The following is a 21,685-nucleotide window of genomic DNA, read 5'->3' as shown; positions in this document are numbered from 1 at the left end:
TATCTAACTTCTCTGAGCCCTCTTTATCTTTAAAATGGGGACTAAAGTGTCTGCTTTGTAATGTTTTATGATTATTACTAGAGGCCTTGTGCACGAAATCATGCACTGGAGTGGGGGGGCCGGAGATTCCCTCAACCCGGCCTGTGCCCTCTTGCAGTCTGGGAGTCCTCAGGGGATGTCCAACTGATGGGGAGCTGGCCTACGTGATCAGTTGGACATCCTTAGCGCTGCGCTCTCCAGGCGTGAGCCCAGCTTCTGGCTGAGCGGTGCTCCCCCTTTGGGAGCACACTGACCACCAGGGGGCAGCTCCTGGGTTGAGTGTCTGCGCCCTGGAGGTCAATGCTCATCATAGCGTCCGGTCATTCCACAGTTTGGTCAATTTGCATACTAGCCTTTTATTACATAGGATTATTTTAAGTGAAATTCCATTGAGGTTATCTGAAGTAGTAGGTAAGAAGCCCACACTTGTATTCTGATCTTTGCTGTGTGTTTGCTTTTTATTGGGAAGCTTGACTGGATTTTTGGCCACTGAAGCCTCTTTTTATTGGTTATTTGTGTATTTATTTACTTATGTGGTGTAATGTTATTTTGAGGATTAGGGAATGTAAAGTCTTTGCTGACTCCTGGCTATAAACTCTTACGTGAGGCAGCAGGTGGTTTATTTAGCTCCACAACCACATTTTGAACTTGGCCCCTTGACATTCATTTTAGCTTCATAGTCTCCTAATAACTGGGCTCTCACTCCATTCTGAAATCTTAGCCCCGCCCATGGGCTCTAATTCTCACAGATAGGCTTGATCCTTGCATTTTAACCTCCTGTACTGGCTCTGAGCAGTTGGGGCTCCTTCCTTGAACTGGAATCTCCCTTTGCTGAAAGTCTCCTGGGATCTAAAGTTTTGCCCCTGAACTCAGCAAGTCACCCAGCCCACTAAAATGAAATTCCCAGTGCCGTTTGTCAGCCAGCCTCCAAGTACTGCCTGAAGGACAGCTCTCACTGTTACCTCCCATTCTGAATGCTAGGCGTTTGGCAGAGTAAACTCCACAGCACCTAGCCCAGATCACCATCCCTGTACCCTCCCTGCTCTTTCTGCTCTAAATAACCATCCAGGACCATCTGATTCTTACAATATAAGAAGAGAGATGACTTAGGAGGGAAATCAAGAGAGCTTCAAGATTCTACTGTTTTAAATGGTTAGGGACAGTTAGCTCACAAGAGAATTAACAATTTCCAAATAGTGCTTTCCAGTTTACGAAGCAAATTCACGGACTTAATCTTGCGGTGTATCTCTCATTTCCAAATGAACCCACTTAGATTTATCTAGTCAATATCCGGGCTAGAACACAAACCTGGTTGACAGCTCCCTCCCCTGCTCATAGATTAGCTTGCCCACTTTACATCCTTATAGATACATAAAGTTATTACTTACATTGGGTAATGCTGCGCATGAACAATCTAGAGTGTCTGTGGGCAGTGGAACGGTAAAGCCACAAACTGACAACCTGGACACTTCTGCTGCATGGGATGGCTCATAAAAAGGCGCCTTCAGAAGATGGTTTAAACTACCGTGGGTACCGTTGTTTGGTGCTGGCTGAATGTGTAGAAGATCTGTTTTGAAAAAGAAGTTCAAAGTAGATTTAGGTTGGAAGGCAACAGCATCTGTGTGGGAGACAGAAGAACACAAACACCCACTGTGCGCTTCCTTTAATAAATGCTGCTGTGATGCAGCCGCAAGCTGCATATGCCACTCGGTTTCCTGACTTTCGTCCCCCAGAGTTTCCGCCGCCTAGTCTTTCTAGAGAATAGGAACCGTTGCTGTGGATGGGCTGCGGGAACTTTCCGGAATGCTTCCTTTTTTCCAAAGAAAAGCATCACTGCTACAATGATCACTTTGTTCCTTATTTTGTAATGTAAAGTAAAAATCTATACTTTTGGCAAAACAAGTTTAAAGAAGTTAAGTGGTCTTACTTCTAGTATGCTTACTTAATTATGTGAAAATTCTCGAAGGACAGGTACTTTTTAAAAGCTTTTAACTCTAATGTTCTCTAATTTTTTCCTATACAAGCAAAATACACAAATATTTTTACAAACATAGCTTTAACGTGGCTCCTGCTGAGAACGACCAAACAAATCTCTCTGCGAGCTGGAAGCCCACCTGGTTCCCTGGGACCCTCCCCACACAGGGCCAGCAGCCCTGACCACACACTCAGCATGGGACCCAAAATTTAAATTGCTAAGGCAATGGCACATTATATTTAAATGGATATGCTTTGGTTCTAAGTCATAGTCAATTGCCATAGGCCTTGGTAAGATTAAGAATGGCATAGTGTCACCCAGCCGGTGTGGCTCAGTGGTTGAGCATCCACCTATGAACCAGGAGGTCATGGTTTGATTCCCAATCAGGGCACATGCCCCAATCACGGCTTCGGTCCCCAGTGTGGGATGTGTGGGCAGCCAATCAATGATTCTCTCTCATCATTGATGTTTCTATTTCTCTTTCTCCCTTCCTCTCTGAAATCAATAAAAGTATATATATTTGTTAAAAGAATGGCATTGCGAGCATATTTATTTCTGAATTCTTTTTTTAAAAATTTTTTTTATATATTTTATTGATTTCTTACAGAGAGGAAGGGAGAGGGATAGAGAGTTAGAAACATCGATGAGAGAGAAACATTGATCAGCTGCCTCCTGCACACTCCCTATTGGGTATGTGCCTGCAACCAAGGTACATGCCCTTGACTGGAATCGAACCTGGGACCCTTGAGTCCACAGGCCAACGCTCCATCCACTGAGCCAAGCCAGTTAGGGCTATTTCTGAATTCTTAAAACTAACTTACTTATTGCCTTACCTACATAAATATTTTGTTAATACAATGATCTGAGGTAAGCATGTAATCAGAAATGTAGGTTAGATTCCCTAAAACTAATTATAAGTGTCTATCCAAATAGGATTTTCTTACTTTCCTTTTATGTCAGAAACATGCTCTCTGTAATTATAAGAAAATACTTATGTTTCTAAGTGTATTTTTCCTGCTTTGAAAAGTTGAAAGAGTCATTTTATTCATCTAAGTTTTATTCAATTTTCATCTAGTGCCTAACTAACAGAAAAGCTGGTCTCCTGAGATCTAATGTTTAGCATTACAAGGAAAAAAAGAAAGAATTCACTTGTAGGATGAATAGTTCTGAATAATAAATAATTCTTCCTCATTTTTTATCCTTTCTGTCTACATAGTGCACAACCTCCACCTCTGGGATTCAATTTAGCACCAATTTCAAAATACATTTAAATTATAGCCACATTTTTCTATTGAATTTATGTAGATGTACTTACCACACATTAGGTTATAGACTTCGATATTGTCAAATGGTTCGACTTCAGTCTTCTCTTTAAAACTGGGTCCATGTGCCAAAAAGATAGCCTAGGTGGCAATAATCCTATTATTACTAGATGCAATTTAAACTCAAAAACAGATGTTGGAAGTGACACAATTGTCTTTTTGTGATAGCTCTCCTGCTTGTATATACACCTCCATAAGTGTTTCTTTTCAGATCTAAAAATTACTTTTATATCATTTCCACCTGGAAGTTGTACCAACCCCAATAAAATATAATCCATACTGTGTAAACTTTTTCTAAAGCTACCTGTTTCCACAGCACCTCATATGTCAGCAGACCAGGAGAATATAAGCTACATTGGACAACCAAAGCCAGCCCAATTCTACAACATCTGAACAATATAAATTAGAAATTCATCATATGCCATTAGATACTCTTTCATAGTCCTTTCCTATCATTGCTCAAATATGTTAATCCTTGACAAAAATGTTGAAGTTTCTGAGGATTACATTTTTTTGCATAACTTGTACTAACCCACTAATTTCTCAAATACCTATCCCTTTTATTTTTAGGGTGAAATGATCTATTTTATTTTTTGTTAAGTAATGTTAACTTCATTATTTATAACAGACCTAATTGCTTTAGATTGCAAATAACTAGAATAAAAGTATCAAGCATATATGAACAATTCTTTTCTGGTCACAGGAATATATATAATTTTCTAGGATAATCAGCAAAGAATTGGAAGTATAGATTTTTCTTGAATTAACTTATTTATCAAATGGTGCCCTAACTAATAGAGAAGCGCTCTGTCTCCAGAGGTTTTAAAAAATATTTACCAAAACATATAACTCATCATGACAATGTGAAGAGGCAGTATATTCATAAAGAGCCTAACATATTTTTCTCTATTTGGAAAGGAGTGTAGGAGTGTGTGTGTGTGTGTGTGTGTGTGTGTGTATTACAAATGGAACTAGATAAGACAATAGTTTACACACATCAAGGTTTACCTGTGGGGGAATACTGGCTACACTTACTCCTGGACTCCTCTGAGTAGTTTCTTTCCTGGGCTTCTAGAACACCACATGCTCCTGGTTTTCTTCCTTCCTCACTGGTTCTACTTCTAGGCCTCTTTGCTAGTAATTCTTTTTCTCTCAAGCTCTTCAAGTAAAAGTGTGTAGGGCTCAGTTCTTGGTCCTTCTCTCTGCCTACACTTAATCTCTGAGGATCTTATCTAGTCACATCTCTATTACATAGTTTACATACCTAGAATTCACACTTTCATCTCTGGATAGACTTTCTCTTTAATTACCTACATAATATCTCCATTTAGATGTCTAAGGCATATTTTGAACTAAACATGTCCAACTGAACTCTCACCTCTTCTCCTCCAATCAGCTGCAGCCACGGTCCAACAGCCTTGTAATAGTCTACGAAGGCTCTCCCGCCCCCAACACATCAGACTCATTCCCACCTAACCGCCTTTGCACTGCACTTTCTTCTGCCTGGGACACCTGTTCCCTGAAAGTTTATTTCTTTCTCCTTTTTAAAGTCTCTGTTCAAGTGTCAACTCAATAAATCTTATCCTATCCCTCCTTATTTTCAGCTGCATATTGCCCCCATGGCATCATGAAACACCCCCAATTTTAACCTACTCTGCTTTATATTTTATTTCCCTAACATACCAAATAATATATTCCTTTGTTATGCCAATTATCTAGAAAGAAAGCTTTTGAGGGCAGGGATCTTCATCTGTTTTGGTTTTGTTTATAGATGTAGTCAGGAGTCCTGAACATTGGTTATCACAAAGTAGGTGCTCAATTAATATTTGTTGACCAAAAACAAAAACAAACAAACAAACAGAAAGTTACCTCCATGGCCTTAAACTTATTGTCAAAACCATGATTGCCTCCTCCACAGGATGAACTTGATTTGCTCCTATAAAGAAATAATATTATTACACTCTGATAATGTATTGATATGATCTTATTGCAAACTTTGCTTTAGTAGATTTTTATGTAGCTTCTGCATTTATATGAGTAAATTTTTCCGTCAATAACAGCATAAATATAGTTTTTTTTATGCTCAAATTCATAACCCCAGAGGAACAAACAGAATAGTAGAAGAGAAGGAAGGAGAATTCCAGAGTCTACAAAAAGAAGTCAAAAGCTTTTGCCTCTTTGACATTGACAAAGGATAATAAAAAAAGGGTTAGAGTAAAATAAGAATTTGTCTTCATACTGACCTGTACATTTACACATTAATGCCTGTGCTATTAAGAATAGTTTGATTAATATGTTACTTTGTTTTAGAAATACATTTTTGGAACTGGAAAAAAAAACATCTTTTTTTTTTTTTTTAATCCTCACCTGAGGATATTTTTTCATAAATTTTTAGAGAGAGTGGAAGAGAGAAGGAAAGACAGAGATAAATATCAATGTGAGAGAAACACATCTATTGGTTGCCGCCTGCATGTGCCCCAACCAGGGTCTGGGCCAGGGAGGAGCCTGAAATGGAGGTACGTGCCCTTGACCAGAACTGAACCCGGGACCCTTCGGTCTACAGGCTGATGCTCTATCCAGTGACCAAACCAGCTAGGGCTGGAAAAAAATATTGATTCCTATTTTATGGCAGAGATGTTTAGGAAAATAATATAAAAGTATGAGTAAAGAATACTCAAGGCAAGTTAATTATAACACTTGGTAAGGACAAGCCAATATATTTTGTAAATTCAGAGTTTATTTTTAACTTTTGGGATTTTCTTCCATACACTATTGCTCTATTACTTGAATGACTATTCAAATTCAATTTGTTTCTTTGCCTAATTTTTTATATTTTAATCTTTGAATTGAGTAGTATTAGTAATTTTATTTAAGTTAGTATTTATATTGAAAATGATATAGCAATCAATGAACTTCCATTTTTTTTTAAGTAACAATTTTGTGCTGGTTCAAATTAGAACTCTAAAGGGGAGGTGAAAGAAATACTTAAAAGATTTCTCTCATAGCCCTAGCTGGTTTGGCTCAGTGGATAGAGTGTTGGCCTGCAGACTGAAGGGTCCTGGGTTTGATTCTGGTCAAGGGCACATGCCGGGATTGCAGGCTCAGTCCCTAGTGGGGGGCGTGCAGGAGGCAGATGGTCAGTGGTTCTCTCATCATTGATGTTTCTGTCTCTTTCTCCCTCTCCCTTCCTCTCTGAAATCAATAAAAATAGATTTTAAAAAAAAAAGGATTTCTCTCATTTGCTTTCCCACTCCCCACCTTCCATTCCCCAGGCTAACACACACACACACACACACACACACACAATGTTTTTGTTTGGTTTTAAATTGTAGGATCAGCTGAGAGCAGGACTTTAATTTGTATCTTTAAAAATTAAACTTTTTAAAAAGTCATAAGCAACTCTCACTCAGCTTAAATAAAAATAAATCATAAGATAAAAAAATAAATCACAACACTGAGCAGGCCACACTCAATTTTACCCAATAGAGAAAAGAAAGACGTTAAGTAATACCAGGAATGGGGAGGCAAGAGGAGTCCTATTTATAAGACGTTTAAATTTGATTACCCTAAAGTGCCATATCATGTCCTTACCTTAGTTAATTCCAATAAAATTGTTGGTCTAAGGCAGTGGTTCTCAACCTTCTGGCCCTTTAAATACAGTTCCTCATGTTGTGACCCAACCATAAAATTATTTTCGTTGCTACTTCATAGCTGTAATGTTGCTACTGTTATGAATTGTAATGTAAATATCTGATATGCAGGATGGTCTTAGGCGACCCCTATGAAAGGGTCGTTCGACCGCCAAAGGGGTCACGACCCACAGGCTGAGAACTGCTGGTCTAAGGTAAAAGCTGTTTAAAAACTATTTTTATCCTTACTGCATAGATATTTGGCCCCCCAAAATTACTGACTAGTAATAATTAAGGTTTTAATTCTCTGTGGGAAGCTAGATTATTCATTAGTGAAAGAAAAGGTCTTTTGAGCCAAGTCATTGGTAAAATTTTCTAAAAGTGATCCTTTACTTACCTATTTTCAGAAAAATCTGTATAGAATAATCTTAATATTACTCTGAACCCAACTCCATTAGAAAACTTTAGTAAGTATTGCAAATCTTTATTCAGAACCAAAAGATAAAAAAATATTGTTTTAGCCAAGTTAGCATGACTCAGTGGTTGAGCACTGTCCTATGGACACAATTCGATTCCCAGTCAGGGCACATGCCTAGGTTGTGGGCTCGATCCCCACTGTGGGACGTGCAGGAGGCAGCCAATCAATGATTATCTCCCATCATTGATGTTTCTGTCTCTCTCTCCCTCTCCCTTCCTCTCTAAAATCTGTAAAAATATATATATATTTTTAAAAATATTGCTTTAAAAAGCTCCATTTCCTATTGCAAGTGAACACTTTAAAAACTTGTTCTTCTAACTATTCTGCTTATGTTTCCAACCATTAATTTGGCTCTGGAAATGACATCTGGGAAAATGGAAGCTGTCATTTGGAAAAGATGAGCTGATTTTATGTGTCATAATTTAGCTCAACTTCCAAGTACTATCTAAAATCTTTTGGAACAAATTCTTTTTAATTTTCTTCATGTCTAATTAATAAAGTCGAGATCAAGGCCAGGTCTCCACCACAGCTGGGTAATGACACAAATGGGAAACAAGCAAGACTTCTTTCACGGTACCCAGTTGCCAAGTCCTATCTCTCCCTATAGTATCTTGCACATTTTCCCTTTCACTTCTGCTGACACCCTGCTAAGCTAGATCCCTCATTAACTCTCATCTGAACAAATTTCCTAATTGGTTATGTGACTCAGAATCTTCCTATAAACACACACACACACGCACACACACACACACACACACACACACACACACACCCCTAATCCTATTTAATGCTATTTATCACTGCTGCAAATGGATTGTGTTTTAATGAATACAAATGTGGGACAGAATATGATGAACTAATGCTACCTAGTAAGTTATGAGTTCACTAAAATTACTTTTCTGATAATGAGTTACCATTGTTGCCCCACTGTCCCACAGCCTGTCTTGGGGCTGTTATACACTGAAGCACGGATCCCTACACCTCTTCTCAACTGGCCTCCCTGCCCCTCACTTGACCATCCTCCTCCATAGGCTGCTGCAGTGAGCGCTCTGAAATGTAAGTCCCACAATATTCACCTCCAGTCACCTGGTATTTACCAGTGGTCTCTTTCTTCCGGGTCAAAGTCACACTCCTTAGTCATGTCAGATAAGGTCCTTCATGCAGAAGGCAGCTTCATTCCACCCAGTGCCCTAGCGACACAGGACTACTTGCAATTGCTGAAGTCTAGTTCTTTCTGCCATTTCTTGGCCCCTGGGCTGCTGGTGAGCATTTAGGGAAAGAAGCACCTCTGAGAAGACAAGGCCTGGCAGTGCTCAGAGCTTGGCAGGCAGATAGATTCCTTCCAACAAAGGGAAATATTTCTTTCCTCCTCCAGCTCCAGCCCATGTCAGGGCTTGGTGAGCTGCTTGCACCCATCTTCTTGGCTGAGTGCCTCTTGCAATGCACAGACTGCACCACTGCACAGGGCGGAACCGCTGTGTGTGGCAACATTCAGACTAACTCACTCCAAGTCTTCAAAACACAGAGCAGGAATCACGCTTCCAGGAAGCATTCTCTGACTCTCTCTGGCCACACCTGTGCCATGGTTTGATCCTAGTGCAGCAGTTGTTACACCTGATGACAGCTGTGGTCGCCCTCCCCACCTGGGCTAAGACCTTTAGTGTGGGAACTGTGTCCTATTTCCATTTCTTAGAAAGGTGCCTGGGACAGATTGTGGGAAGCTGTCTATTGTCTTCTCTAGCAGAGAGGTGTGGACAAGGAGCCCAGAATGCTGGTGACCCTTGAAGCCCTGGCAAAGGTCAGGGCTATGCACCCACTGTTTAGTCGAAACAATGGTAGCTGAAGCAACTTCCCCACCAGATTGTCATGCAAATCCTTACAGATAAGATAGTCTGTCTGTTACTGGAACTTGCCTGCCTAAGGGCTATGGGTGTATCCCAAACTCAATAAAATGATGACAAGGTCTGAGCATAAGCAGAGTCCATCTCCTGGGATGGGCTCTCGCCCGGCCCCCCAATTTCCAAATTATTGTTTCTTGTCTGGTCTCTTTCATTTGTGTGCGGCCCCACTTCCAGATCCTGAACCCTGAACCACGTGGGACGTGGGGAAACATACACATCTACACAACAGATTTGTCAGCTTCTAATAAATATAAGGCTTATTTCCAACAAATATTCCCAATAAACAGTTATTCATGTTTCTCTGGAAGGGTACTTTCACAACACTTCAACTACAGTTTCAAATAACTGGGTTTTCCCAAATTAATAAAACATAACACATGTTGGGTAAAATAAGTATGATCATGAGAAGGAGGAGGAGGATGAATGAAATAGATTACACTGAAATGATGAGATTTGCAATAATTTTGAAATGGGAGTCTAATCTAGTTACCAAATTTTGAACACTGTCACTAAAGATGCATACTTTAACTTAGAAAACCGGTAGTCTGACACTCAGGTGTTAAGCATTGGGAACAGACTGACCCCCAGGACTTCTTCAGACAGGACTCCCGGGTTGTTCTGGTTTGGGCTGTACTCAGCATTTTCTATAATCTAAGTTGGTTTAATTGGTGTGCTAACAGCAAGAGAATAATAAAACCAGGCTCATTTTGGGTTCCAGGTGAGAAAAACGAAGTCCTGGGGGTCAGGATACTAATTTGTCCAAGTTCTCACAAGAAGCTAGGTGCAGAGCCTGGTCTTGAACTCTCCTGCTGCAGTTTTTATTTAACCTCATGCTGCTAGCTATTAAATGGACAAAGCTCAGCCCTAACTGGTTTGGCTCAGTGGACAGAGCGTCGGCCTGAGGACTGAAGGGTCTCAGGTTCGATTCCAGTCAAGGGCATGTACCTTGGTTGCGGGCACATCCCCAGTAGTGGGTGTGCAGGAGGCAGCTGATCGATGTTTCTCTCTCATCGATGTTTCTAACTCTTTATCCCTCTCCCTTCCTCTCTAAAAAAATGAATAAAATATTTTTTAAAAAAATAAAATAAATGGACAAGGCTCATCATTTGAGACTGGGTATTCATGCATGAAACCCAGAGGTATTCTGGTGGCTGGACTCTCCTTCTATAACCCATAGGTCATGCTGTGGGATGGATGGGCCCTTTCTCATTTGGTCTCCTAACTCTTTGATCTCATACTCCTAACGATAACAATTTGGAGAACTTACCCACATTTGGACGTATATTTATTTATATAGAACATATGTACACTACTAGTAATCCTATATATTTAATATAAGTAAAGTTTAGTATTGTTCACATATGTTATCCTTCTTTTAGACTCTAAAATTTAGAGAATGCTGTTCTGAGCCGCGATATAGCCCACTGAGGCACACAAAGGTTAAGAAATTCTAACATCAAGAAGAGCCTGGTGCCATCTAGTGACCAGGTGTGAAACTGCACTCTCTGGCCTAGCAATGAACCTGCTTGCGTTTCCTAGAACCTTTTAAAATAGAGAGGCTGTCCGGCTGGCATGGCTCAGTGGTTGAATGTCCACCTGTGAACCAGGAAGTTATGGTTCAATTCCCAGTCAGGGAGCATGCCCGGGTTGCGGGCTCCGTCCCCAGTAGGGGGTATGCAGGAGGCAGCCAATCAATGATTCTCTCTCATCATTGATGTTTCTCTCTTTCTCTTCCTCTCCCTTTCTCTCTGAAGTCAATAAAAATATTTTTAAAAAAATTAGGCTAGGCCAAATCTCCAGTTTCTCGTCCTGCACACAGTTATATTAGAACCCAACTCCCTGTCTCCCTTTATCTCCTCTTTCTTTGTTAAACATCTTTCAGCCACAGTATTCTCACTGTCCTCTGCATGTCCCCTGGCTTTATATAGCATACAACAAATAAGATAGTCCAGAAAACATAATATGACCCTGATTCTTTTTATATCCACTTACACCCCTGGCAAAAATGCTAGAATAAAATTTTTAAGTAGGAAACATTAAACTACCAGAAAGTGTGTATCTTTTCTTTACTGTCTGATGATCAGTCTCCTCCATTTGACAAAGAGAGCAGGAATCACTTCTGTATCTCAAATGCCCAGGACAGGGTCTGGCACAAGCAAGTGTCAGTAACATCTTGTTAAATCAATGAATTGGTTATTTGGGGATGCAATGATTTTTATTTTCTATAAACACACATATTTGCAAAGGCTCAATGATCAACATGAATTACAATGATAACTAGAAAAAGAAATGCAACAGCCAATCATTGGCTTGCCTTTACAGCCATAACATGTTCTTTTACAAAAACCACAAAGATGACAAATATCTTAAAGAGCCAGCCTGGAAGACAACTGATATCATCTTTATATCTGCTGCCTAAAGGAGACCATGGTTGGGGGTGGGGGGTAGAATGTATTGGTACTGACAATCTCTGGAACAATCAATGAACCATCTCAGCCTCCTTCCTCATTCTCATCTATATCATGAAGATTAGGAAGCTAAAATCAGCAACCTAATAACACTCACTTCAAACACAGAAGTTCTGGGTAGCATATAAAAAGGTCAAGAAAATGTCATGCTCAAAAAAAATGTATGTGATCACAATAACAGGGTGAGGTCAAGTAACTTCATAATGAAAGACAGTTGTTAAAAGTATTATAAGTAAAGGGACACACTAACCTCGCAGCCAGCCACTGGCGATCCATCAAAAGATGAGCTTTGTCAATTCTGACATTGTTGGCAAAGTGTAGTCGTTTTGGCAAGTTGGGAGTCAAATAAGGTTTGAAATGCTGATCAGGTTTTCGGCACTGAAAAACAGATTAAAAAAATTTTAATTCTGTTTTTCTATGCCAGTTTATATTCAAAATCACTTTGTATTGGTTTCAGGCATAGTGGTTAGACTATCATCTACTTTACAAAGTGATTTTCCCCTATCCTCCGATATTTCAAGTACCTACCTGGCACCATACATGTTATTGCAATATTATTGACTATATTCCCTATGCTGCACTTCACTTCCCCATGACTATTTTGTAACTACCAATTCGTAATTCGTAATCCCTTCACCTTTTTTCACTCAGCCCCCCAAGCCCCCTGCTATCTGGCAATCATCAGTCTGTTCTCTGTATCTATGAGTCTGTTTCTATTTTTGTTCATGGGTTTATGTTTTTCTTTAGATCCCACATATAAGTGAAATCATGTGATATTTGTCTGCCTCTAACTGACTTATTTCACTTAGTGTAATACTCCCTAGTGCCAACCATGTTGTGCAAATGGTAAGATTTCACTCCTTTTTATGGCCGAGTAACATTCCATTATGTAGGGTGTCCCAAAAAATGTATACAAACTTTTTTCTAATAGCTGAATTGATGTTTCTTTCTTTTCAGATTTAATCCATTGGAATTAATAATTATTCAAAGTGAGTATACATTTGTTGGGACGCCGCCTTTTTTTTTTTTAATATATTTTATTGATTTTTTACAGAGAGGAAGGGAGAGAGACAGAGAGTTAGAAACATCGATGAGAGAGAAACATCGATCAGCTGCCTCCTGCACATCTCCTACAGGGGATGTGCCCACAACCCAGGCACATGCCCTTGACCGGAATCGAACCTGGGACCTTTCAGTCCGCAGGCCGACGCTCTATCCACTGAGCCAAACAGTTTCGGCAAGGACGCCGCCTTTTTATCCATTATATTACACCATCTTTTTATTCGTTCATCTATTGATGGGCACTTGGGTTGCTTCCAAGTCTTCTTCGGGGTCTCATCTGAAGAAGTCCTGGGTTCAGTCTATTGTAAATAATGCTGCAATGAACGTAGGGTGCATATATTCTCCCATTTTAGTGTTTTGGGTGGAATTGCTGGGTCATAGGGCAGTTTCATTTTTAATTTTTCGGGGAACCTCCATACAGTTTTCCATAGTGGTTGCACCAATCCATTCCCATCAACAGTGCATGAGGGTTTCCTTTCCTCCACATCCTTGCCAACACTTCTTTGTTGCAGATAAATTATTTCTTCATGTCACATAAACTGTGAAAGCTAATTCAACAATTTTACTTCAACAATTTATTAAGCACTTTTTAAAAACAAGATTTGCTGGCTAGTGTGGTTCAGTGGTTGAGTGTCGACCCATGAATCAGGAGGTCACAGTTCAATTCCCGGTCAGGGCACATGCCGGGGTTTTGGGCTTGGTCTCCAATAGGGGGACATGCAAGAGGCAGCCGATCGATGATTCTCTCTCAGAGTTAACGTTTTCTCTCTCTCTCTCCCTCTTCCTTCTTCTCTCTGAAATCAATGAAAACATATTTAAAAATACACAAGAAGAGTCAAGCTTAGCTAATACATTAGGAATATTAAAACTATTATCAATGTGGTCTCATTCCCTAATTATTATTTCTATTATTGCAACAATATTTAGATTACAATAAAAAATGTGATGTAAATTATATTGTTTGATATTCTAAGTTTTATATATATATATCTTTATCTTTACACACCGTAAATTTCCCTTCCTTTTTTGAGATAAAATAAATATAAGTCTAGATTTACAATGGTACTTTTGAGCCTAAATTACATATGAAAAATATATACTACACTAGTAGAATAAGTAAAAATTTTAAAAATTACTTTAATTGCACCAAAAATCCCTTCACAATTGACTCATTTACACTTTAAGTCATCCACATTTGCTTATTTTTCAAATCAACTCAGTAGGTTTTGAGATCTAGTAGTCTCCCTATTTGCAAAATATTCTGAATTTCTCACAAATTAGAAAGTAATGTTGTTTCTTTAATTATTGCTGCTGTACCTAGCATATTTTAAAAGTATGTAAAAATCAAACTAGTATCTATGTAAAAAAAATGAGGTAATGAGAAATAGACTATGAAGGAACTTTTTCTCCATATGACCTTTTTAAGAAGAAAAAAAATAATTCAGATAAAGAATATAGGTATGGGAACTCATACAACTTAACAAAAGAAAGGTAAACAACCCAATCAAAAAATGGGCAATGGACCTAAATAGATACTTTTTGAGAGAGGACATAAGGAAGGCCAACAGGCATATGAAAACATGCTCAAACTCACTAATCATCTGAGAGATGCAAATCAAAACGACAAGGCTGTACCATCTCACACCTGTCAGAATGGCTATCATTAACAAATCAACAAATGACAAGTGCTGGTGAGGATTCAAAGATAAAGGAACCCTCGTGCACTGCTGGTGGGGATGCAGACTAGTGCAGCCACTGTGGAAAACAGTATGGAGTTTCCTCAAAAAAATAAAAATGGAACTCCCATTTGACCCAGTGATCCCACTTCTAGGAATATATCCCAAGAAACTAGAAACACCAATCAGAAAGAATATATGCACCCCTATGTTCATAGCAGCACAATTTACCATAGCTAAGATTTGGAAACAGCCTAAGTGCCCATCAGCAGATGAATGGATTATATAACTGTGGCACATCTACACAATGGAATACTACGCTGTGGTAAAAAAGGAGATCTTACCATTTACAACAGCATGGATAGAACTGGAGAGCATTATGCTAAGCAAAATAAGCCAGTCAGAGAAAGAGAAATATCACATGATCTCACTCATTTGTGGAATATAATGAACAACATAAACTGATGAATAAAACCAGATCCAGAGACAGAGAAGCATCGATCAGACTGTCAAACCTCAGAGGGAAGGTAGGAGAGAGTGGGGGGTAAGGGGGAGATCAACCAAAGGACTTATATGCACTCATATAAGCCTAACCAATGAACACAGACAGTGGGGCGGAGGGAGGGTATGTGGGGGGGGGGGGCACTAGGGGGATAAGGACACATATGTAATACCTTAATCAATAAAAAAAATTAAAAAGAATTATAGGTATGGGTGAAAAAGGAGTTCTACAGAAAGTCGCCTCACAGGGTGATCGGATCATAAGGGGTGCTGTAATAAATCATAAATTCCTCATTGGGTAGGTCATGATGGTAGTCACTCCCCAGGCATATAAATTCTTTAGCAAAAGGTGTTTCAAGAAAGCCCTGTCCATTGTTCTCGTGCATCTAGCTTAACACACCTTTCAAATAAACAAAACCACCCTCAAGAGAACACATAACCTTGTTAACTCTCCTGTGATCCAATCTCTGCTTTGCTTTCTCCCACCTTTTTGCAATCATCCTTATTTCCCTCCTTAATTTCAAATGCATAAAAGAAACTGTCAACCCTGATATTCTCCGAGGCACTTGAGAGTTTGCTTTTTGGCAACTGTTGTCATTTTTGGATGTTTCTACATGTTTGGATGTTTCTAACACAGACATGAGGAAATGATTTTTTTCTACTTTCTTATATTCTCATTTATTTTAAGCCTTAATAATCTCATAAATATTTCAAGTCTGTGTCACTATTATCTCATGCTCAAATTATGTAATAAAAACAAGGCACTATGAACAACAACAAAAAAACAATTTTAGAAGAAGTATAGAAAGTAGGAAAACAGTATGTTATAGAATGAAGGGGAGAGAGAAAAAAATTATTGCACAGATATTTCTGCCATTTTTTTTTCTTGCTTACTTTGCTATCTTTTCTAAGTTTATTTTTCTGCTTTTCCATTTATTATTACTTCCTCTTCAGCCAGTATTTTTGTAACTTCCAGGCAAACACATGTTGGCAGCTGCTGAGTGTGCAGCTTCCTCAGTTACAAGGGATTAGAATGTGCTCACAAGGACCACAGATAATTTGACAAGTCACACTTTCCTAGCTGGGTGAGTATGTAGCCAGAGTAAATCCAGAGAAAATTTGAGGTACACTGCTAACCCATGAAGAAGTACATTATTACCTTTTGCACTTGAAAATGAAGACACTAGAGTTGGGATGAAATTTTGGTTATTTTATCCTAAGAAAAAAGTTGATACTGTTGTTTGTCATGCAGAATGTAGTGGAATTCACTGAGTTGCCAGTTTGTATTTGGTTATGTTTGTCCGATATAAACTCAATATAGGCCCTGAAACAGCAGTACTGGGAATACTGTACTACCACAAGAAATATTTTCCTGGAAATAATGGACTATTTTGTGTAATGGTGGTCCATTTTTTCAGGGCTCTGTAGGTCCAGGTCTAGTCCAAATCTGTCACGCCATGTAATGGATTTCCAAAGCGTATGGCATCCAATCCCCTGCATCAGTGGGATTATTTAAATTTTTCCCTTCCTCATCTCACCAACAAGACTTTAGCTATACAGATCATGAGGTGAGGGATAAAAGGGAAAACAATATATCGATTTAGAGAATCCAAACTCTCAACTGCTCATGCAATAATCAGCATGAACACACTGCATGTATGCCCGTCACCAGTAGGGGGTGAGAGAGCCTTGTATGCTTACTCAAGATCAGAATATTTGAAGGTGTAGGAGAAAAAGGGAGTGATTAACACTCTAAAGCAGCGGTTCTCAACCTGTGGGTCGCGACCCCTTTGGGGGTCGAGCGACCCTTTCACAGGGGTCGCCTAAGACCATCGAAAAACACATATATAATTACATACTGTTTTGGTGATTAATCACTATGCTTTAATTATGTTCAATTTATAACAATGAAATTGGGGGTCACCACAACATGAGGAACTGTATTAAAGGGTCATGGCATTAGGAATGTTGAGAACCACTGCAAAGGATTTCCGCTCTAGTGGTCATTCCTACTTCAAACTTGTAATGGGTCCCAGGTGATAGTAAGGTTATTCTTCACCTGGTGTGTCCATAATCATTCACATTTCATCCTGACAGTTTGTACTGTAATTGCATATCACCTATACTTTAAAAATAGTTAGCCCCATGCCAAGCCATGGTAAACTCTGAATATAGTAGTTGGAATACATGGATATAGCAGACATATATTTATTAATATACTTCAAATATAGAACTACTAGAGGCCTGGTGCATGAAATTCATGCACTGGGGGTGGAGGGGCCTCAGCCCAGCCTACGTCCTCTTGCAGTCTGAGAGCCCTTGGGGGATGTCTAGGGAGCAGGCCTAAGCCGTCAGTCAGACATCCTTAGCATTGCCGTGGAGGTGGGAGAGGCTCCCACCGTGAGCACGGCTTTTGGCTAAGTGGTGCTCCCCTGTGGGAGCGCACTGACCACCAGGGGGCAGCTCCTGCATTGAGCGTCTGACCCCTGGTGGTCAGTGCATGTCATAGCGACCGGTCATTTTGCCGTTTGGTCGATTTGCATATTAGCCTTTTATTATATAGGATTAAAACTACCACACAAGACTATCTTCAGGTCTTTCCAAGTATTGTAAACTCTACCTTGAAAAATTCAGATTGCTTTAATTTCTCTGGAATTTGCCCTGCTTATTTTCTTACAATCTGAGATGTGGGAACCAACAAAAAGCAGTTGCAGTTGCACTTAAAAGGCAGAGATTTTTCTGACCAGTACAAAATGACCTGTAGGATTCTATGATTCACTATGTTCTGATATTAAGTCCCCCACAAAAAAAAAAAAGTGGAAGGCAATGCTGCCTGAAGCTCACTAGTCTGGCCACTTGGAATGAAACATCAGCCCATTCGGTGAAAGCTAGGAGTCAGTGCCACTGTTACCCCAAACTAATTTCCTGTAGTGATGTCAACTCCAAAAGGAAAACAACCAAAATAAAAGCAACTGATATGCATGTAAAGTAATGTTGACAGAAGTTTTGGACTCAGAAATATAGAATATAAATTTCCTAACACCCAGATTAAGGACATTACATTAACTTTAATATATGTGTTAGGAGACTGTATACTTACACTGAGGTTCCTAATAATTTCTTCATAATCAACTGTTTCAAAAGAAAAAACATAATTCACATTACAATGGATTCTTAATAACTACACAAAATGTGACCGACTCAGATGAATTTGACACAAACATTTATTAATGACTATTATTTGGTAAAAGTAAATTAAAAATTACTTCAAGAAAATAATTATGTTAGCATTTAAGAATGGAGTGGATATATTATTGTAACCTAAAAATATTGGGTATTACCACAGCCTTTATAGACTGAACAAATTTCTCATTTGCTTCTCTGTGGTCTTCCCAAGAAGTCAGAAGAGCAGGGCTGGTAATCCCTACATCCTCAGAATAGGGGGCTAAGATTACTCAGTTTTACCTCCCTAACCCCTCCCCACAGGCATCTTTATACTTACAGCTGTAGAAGTCGTGAGGTATATTACGAGTTCTGATGCGGGGAGAAGGCCCTTGATACATGTAGAAGTTTACTTGGGAAAAGTAATCCGTCATATATTCCACCTGGTCACAATAAGTTTGAGCCATTCCTGAAATTAAATATATATATATATATTGATCCTGTCAAGTAGGAGACATTTTATGTTAAAGATCTCAAACCAAGTTTTACTGAGAACCTCTACAGATTACCCTATTACTGTACTCTAAATGGCAGACCCTGAGCCCTAGCCAATATTGCTCAGTGGATAGAGTGTTGTTCTGCAGACTGAAGGGTCCCAGGTTTGATTCTGGTCAAAGGCACATGCCCAAGTTGCAAGCTCAATCCCCAAAAGGGGGCATGCAGGAGGCAGCCGATCAATGATTCTCTCGTCATTGATGTTTCTACCTCTCTCTCCCTCTCCCTTCCTCTCTGAAATCAATAAAAAAATATATTTTTTAAAAAATAAATGGCAGACTCTGAATGTCCTGGCAGATGAAGAGAAGGGTTTATAAGAGGAGACTGGACAGGAACTATAAATAGATCATTTGTTTGATGTGGATCAATTAAAGTAATTTCAAAGAAAATCCTCTATAGGAATCGAATTAGATTTTACAATATCTGACTTGTCCCTGAGGTAACATGATATATTTTAAAATAAAAAAGTAACATGCATTTTTAAAAAACAATACATGAAAAGAATAAGGGCTAGAGAATGTTCACGTTTCATAAGTGTGTTATTTAAATTTATATAAGTAGCATGTCCTCTAAAAACAATTTGGTAGTTAAACCATTGCATTTGAAGATTCTTCCAACTACATCTAAATTTTTAAAATATTTTATTCTTTAGATTTATTTTTATCTAATTTTATTAGACTATTTCCTTTCATTTTAAAATAATAGGCCAAAGTGTTAGGGCATCTTTATAGAGAATTTAAAAATAAATTACTACTATGTTTCATATGATCTTAATGTTCTAAAAGATAAACAAAAGTTCTGCAAACATGCTCCTTTTCCCTGCCTCGCCCATCCTGGCTCCTTCATAGCCTTTGGAGGACACTGAGTACCCTCCTAGAGAAGACGGTGCTGACCAGCCCAATTGAAACAGGTCCATTTCTGCCTCTGTACTTTCACATACACCATCTCTAATACAATACTCAGCACTAAGTAAGCACTTGAAAAGCATCTGTTAAATGGCCAAGTACTTTACACTTGGGTGAGTGGCAGAGGGTGTGGCAGCTGTTCCTTGTCATTTAACACTCAGGTTAACCGAAGTGGAGAGTGGGCCTCAAGTAGACAAATATGAAGGGACAAGGACTTTATAGAATTGTATTTACGTAACTAAAAAAAAGAAAACAGCCGAAACCGGTTTGGCTCAGTGGATACAGCGTCAGCCTGCGGACTGAAAGGTCCCAGGTTCGATTCCAGTCAAGGGCATGTACCTTGGTTGCGGGCACATCCCCAGTAGGGAGTGTGCAGGAGGCAGCTGATCAATGTTTCTCTCTCATCGATGTTTCTAACTCTCTATCTCTCTCCCTTCCTCTCTGTAAAAAATAAATAAAATATATTTAAAAAAAGAAAGAAAACAAACAAAAACCCACAGGGCAAGGTTAAAACTAGCCAACATAGGCAATCTATTTGGACAAATCACCCACCCATAAGAAGCCCCCCAAAAAAACACTTTTTTAATGAATGAATAACAATCTAACCACATCCATTAAGTACTACTAACTCCATTTTTACCAAAAATATAAGTGTATGAATGGATTTTCAAAAGAATGTTAGAATAATTAAACTAGAAGCTTAAACTTTCAGTCCTCTATTCATCGAAGTCTATCTAAAACCCATTCTTGGCTTATTCAACAGTTTCCAGGTCTTAGACAGGTTAAAATATCACTACTCTTTTTGTAAGATATAATCAATGATAAACATAATATTTTTAAAAAGCATACCATGGTCAGCCAAAAGGATTATATTGACACAATTGTCTAAGTTCCGCTGTTTTAGACCTTCCATCAACATTCCAAAAGCGTTATCTACTAACTGTAAGGCTTTAATTACCTAAGGGGGGGGAAATAAGAAGTTTAGATTGTCTTCATGAATTAAGGCATAACAAATCAAATCATTATCTAATCACGTGAAAACTAAACACATTTTCTTCTCTGAAATTGCTGGTATTTTAAATAGAACATCAGAGACCACTGCCTGGTTTACCACGTTTACCAAATATCAATTCCCTAAATTTCTATAGACAAAAATGTAAATTGTGTTCCCTACAAAGGGAGATAAACTACTGTCCAGTAAACATCTGAGAAAAATGTTCAGCCTCAACAACCATGACTCAACTGCAGAAGTTTTGATGACAGTGCCCAGTATTGGGGAGTGGAAACGTCTATGGGAACCTAAATGAGTACACACATTCTGGAAGATCTTGTAACAATAAGACCACGTGTAACCAGAAAGGTAAAGGGGGCATGTCCTGTAACCTAACAATTCCACTTCTGGGCACTTGTCCTACATAATCATTTAGAGTAGAAATAGAGATTTACATACAAAGATAGTCATCACATTACTTATTTAAATACAAAAATAAATAAATTATACCACAGCTTTAAGAAGATATACTCGGCAGCCATTAAAAATTAATTTTAAAGCACAATGGCCTAGGAAAATCTTGCACTACAATGTCAAACATAGAAAATTCAAACCAAATTGTATACATACACACTAATACATATTTCATAATCCTGATTTTATTTTTAAATATATATAGTTAGCATTTCTTAGTAAGCACACACACGAACAGAACATGAAAAAGAAATATATCAAGGTATTATTAACAGTGGTTGTTTCTGAATAGTGAATTGGAGTATTTTATTGCCCATATTCTTTTGTGTTTTTAAATTTTTCTACACTTTATCAATATAGCACATTAAAATGACAAGTTTTAAATGAACAACTTTTTATCTTTTTTTTTTCAGTGAATAAGCAAGTGTAATAGCCATGGATGGGGGGGAGGAGGGATGTTTAATCTCTCTTGGTACTATTATAACAATGATTGCCTTTTTTTTTCTTTTTTAAGAAAGAATTCTACTAGCCCAGCCGTGGGCAAACT

At 38.7% G+C, this 21,685-nt stretch overlaps 1 protein-coding gene across 1 annotated transcript in view; it reads right to left on the bottom strand.

Annotated features, from left to right (window-relative positions):
• The window catches only part of ENPP3 (ectonucleotide pyrophosphatase/phosphodiesterase 3), an 84,708-nt gene that overhangs the window by 25,321 nt on the left and 37,702 nt on the right, over positions 1-21,685 (bottom strand). Inside the window, exons 12-18 of the mRNA XM_070417705.1 lie at positions 20,523-20,631; positions 18,554-18,682; positions 18,152-18,183; positions 12,063-12,190; positions 5,206-5,272; positions 3,330-3,417; positions 1,428-1,606 (exon numbers count right to left, since the gene is read on the bottom strand). Of these exons, the coding sequence (XP_070273806.1) occupies positions 1,428-1,606; positions 3,330-3,417; positions 5,206-5,272; positions 12,063-12,190; positions 18,152-18,183; positions 18,554-18,682; positions 20,523-20,631 (732 nt within the window). The remainder of the gene's footprint in view (positions 1-1,427; positions 1,607-3,329; positions 3,418-5,205; positions 5,273-12,062; positions 12,191-18,151; positions 18,184-18,553; positions 18,683-20,522; positions 20,632-21,685) is intronic.

This window comes from Myotis yumanensis, unplaced genomic scaffold (genome assembly GCF_028538775.1).
Source record: "Myotis yumanensis isolate MYYU_CA2020_CCGP unplaced genomic scaffold, mMyoYum1.0.hap1 SCAF_6, whole genome shotgun sequence".
Classification (NCBI taxonomy): domain Eukaryota; kingdom Metazoa; phylum Chordata; class Mammalia; order Chiroptera; family Vespertilionidae; genus Myotis; species Myotis yumanensis.
The sequence above is the reverse complement of the archived record's forward strand: the minus strand, read 5'-3'. Positions and strand labels throughout refer to the sequence as shown.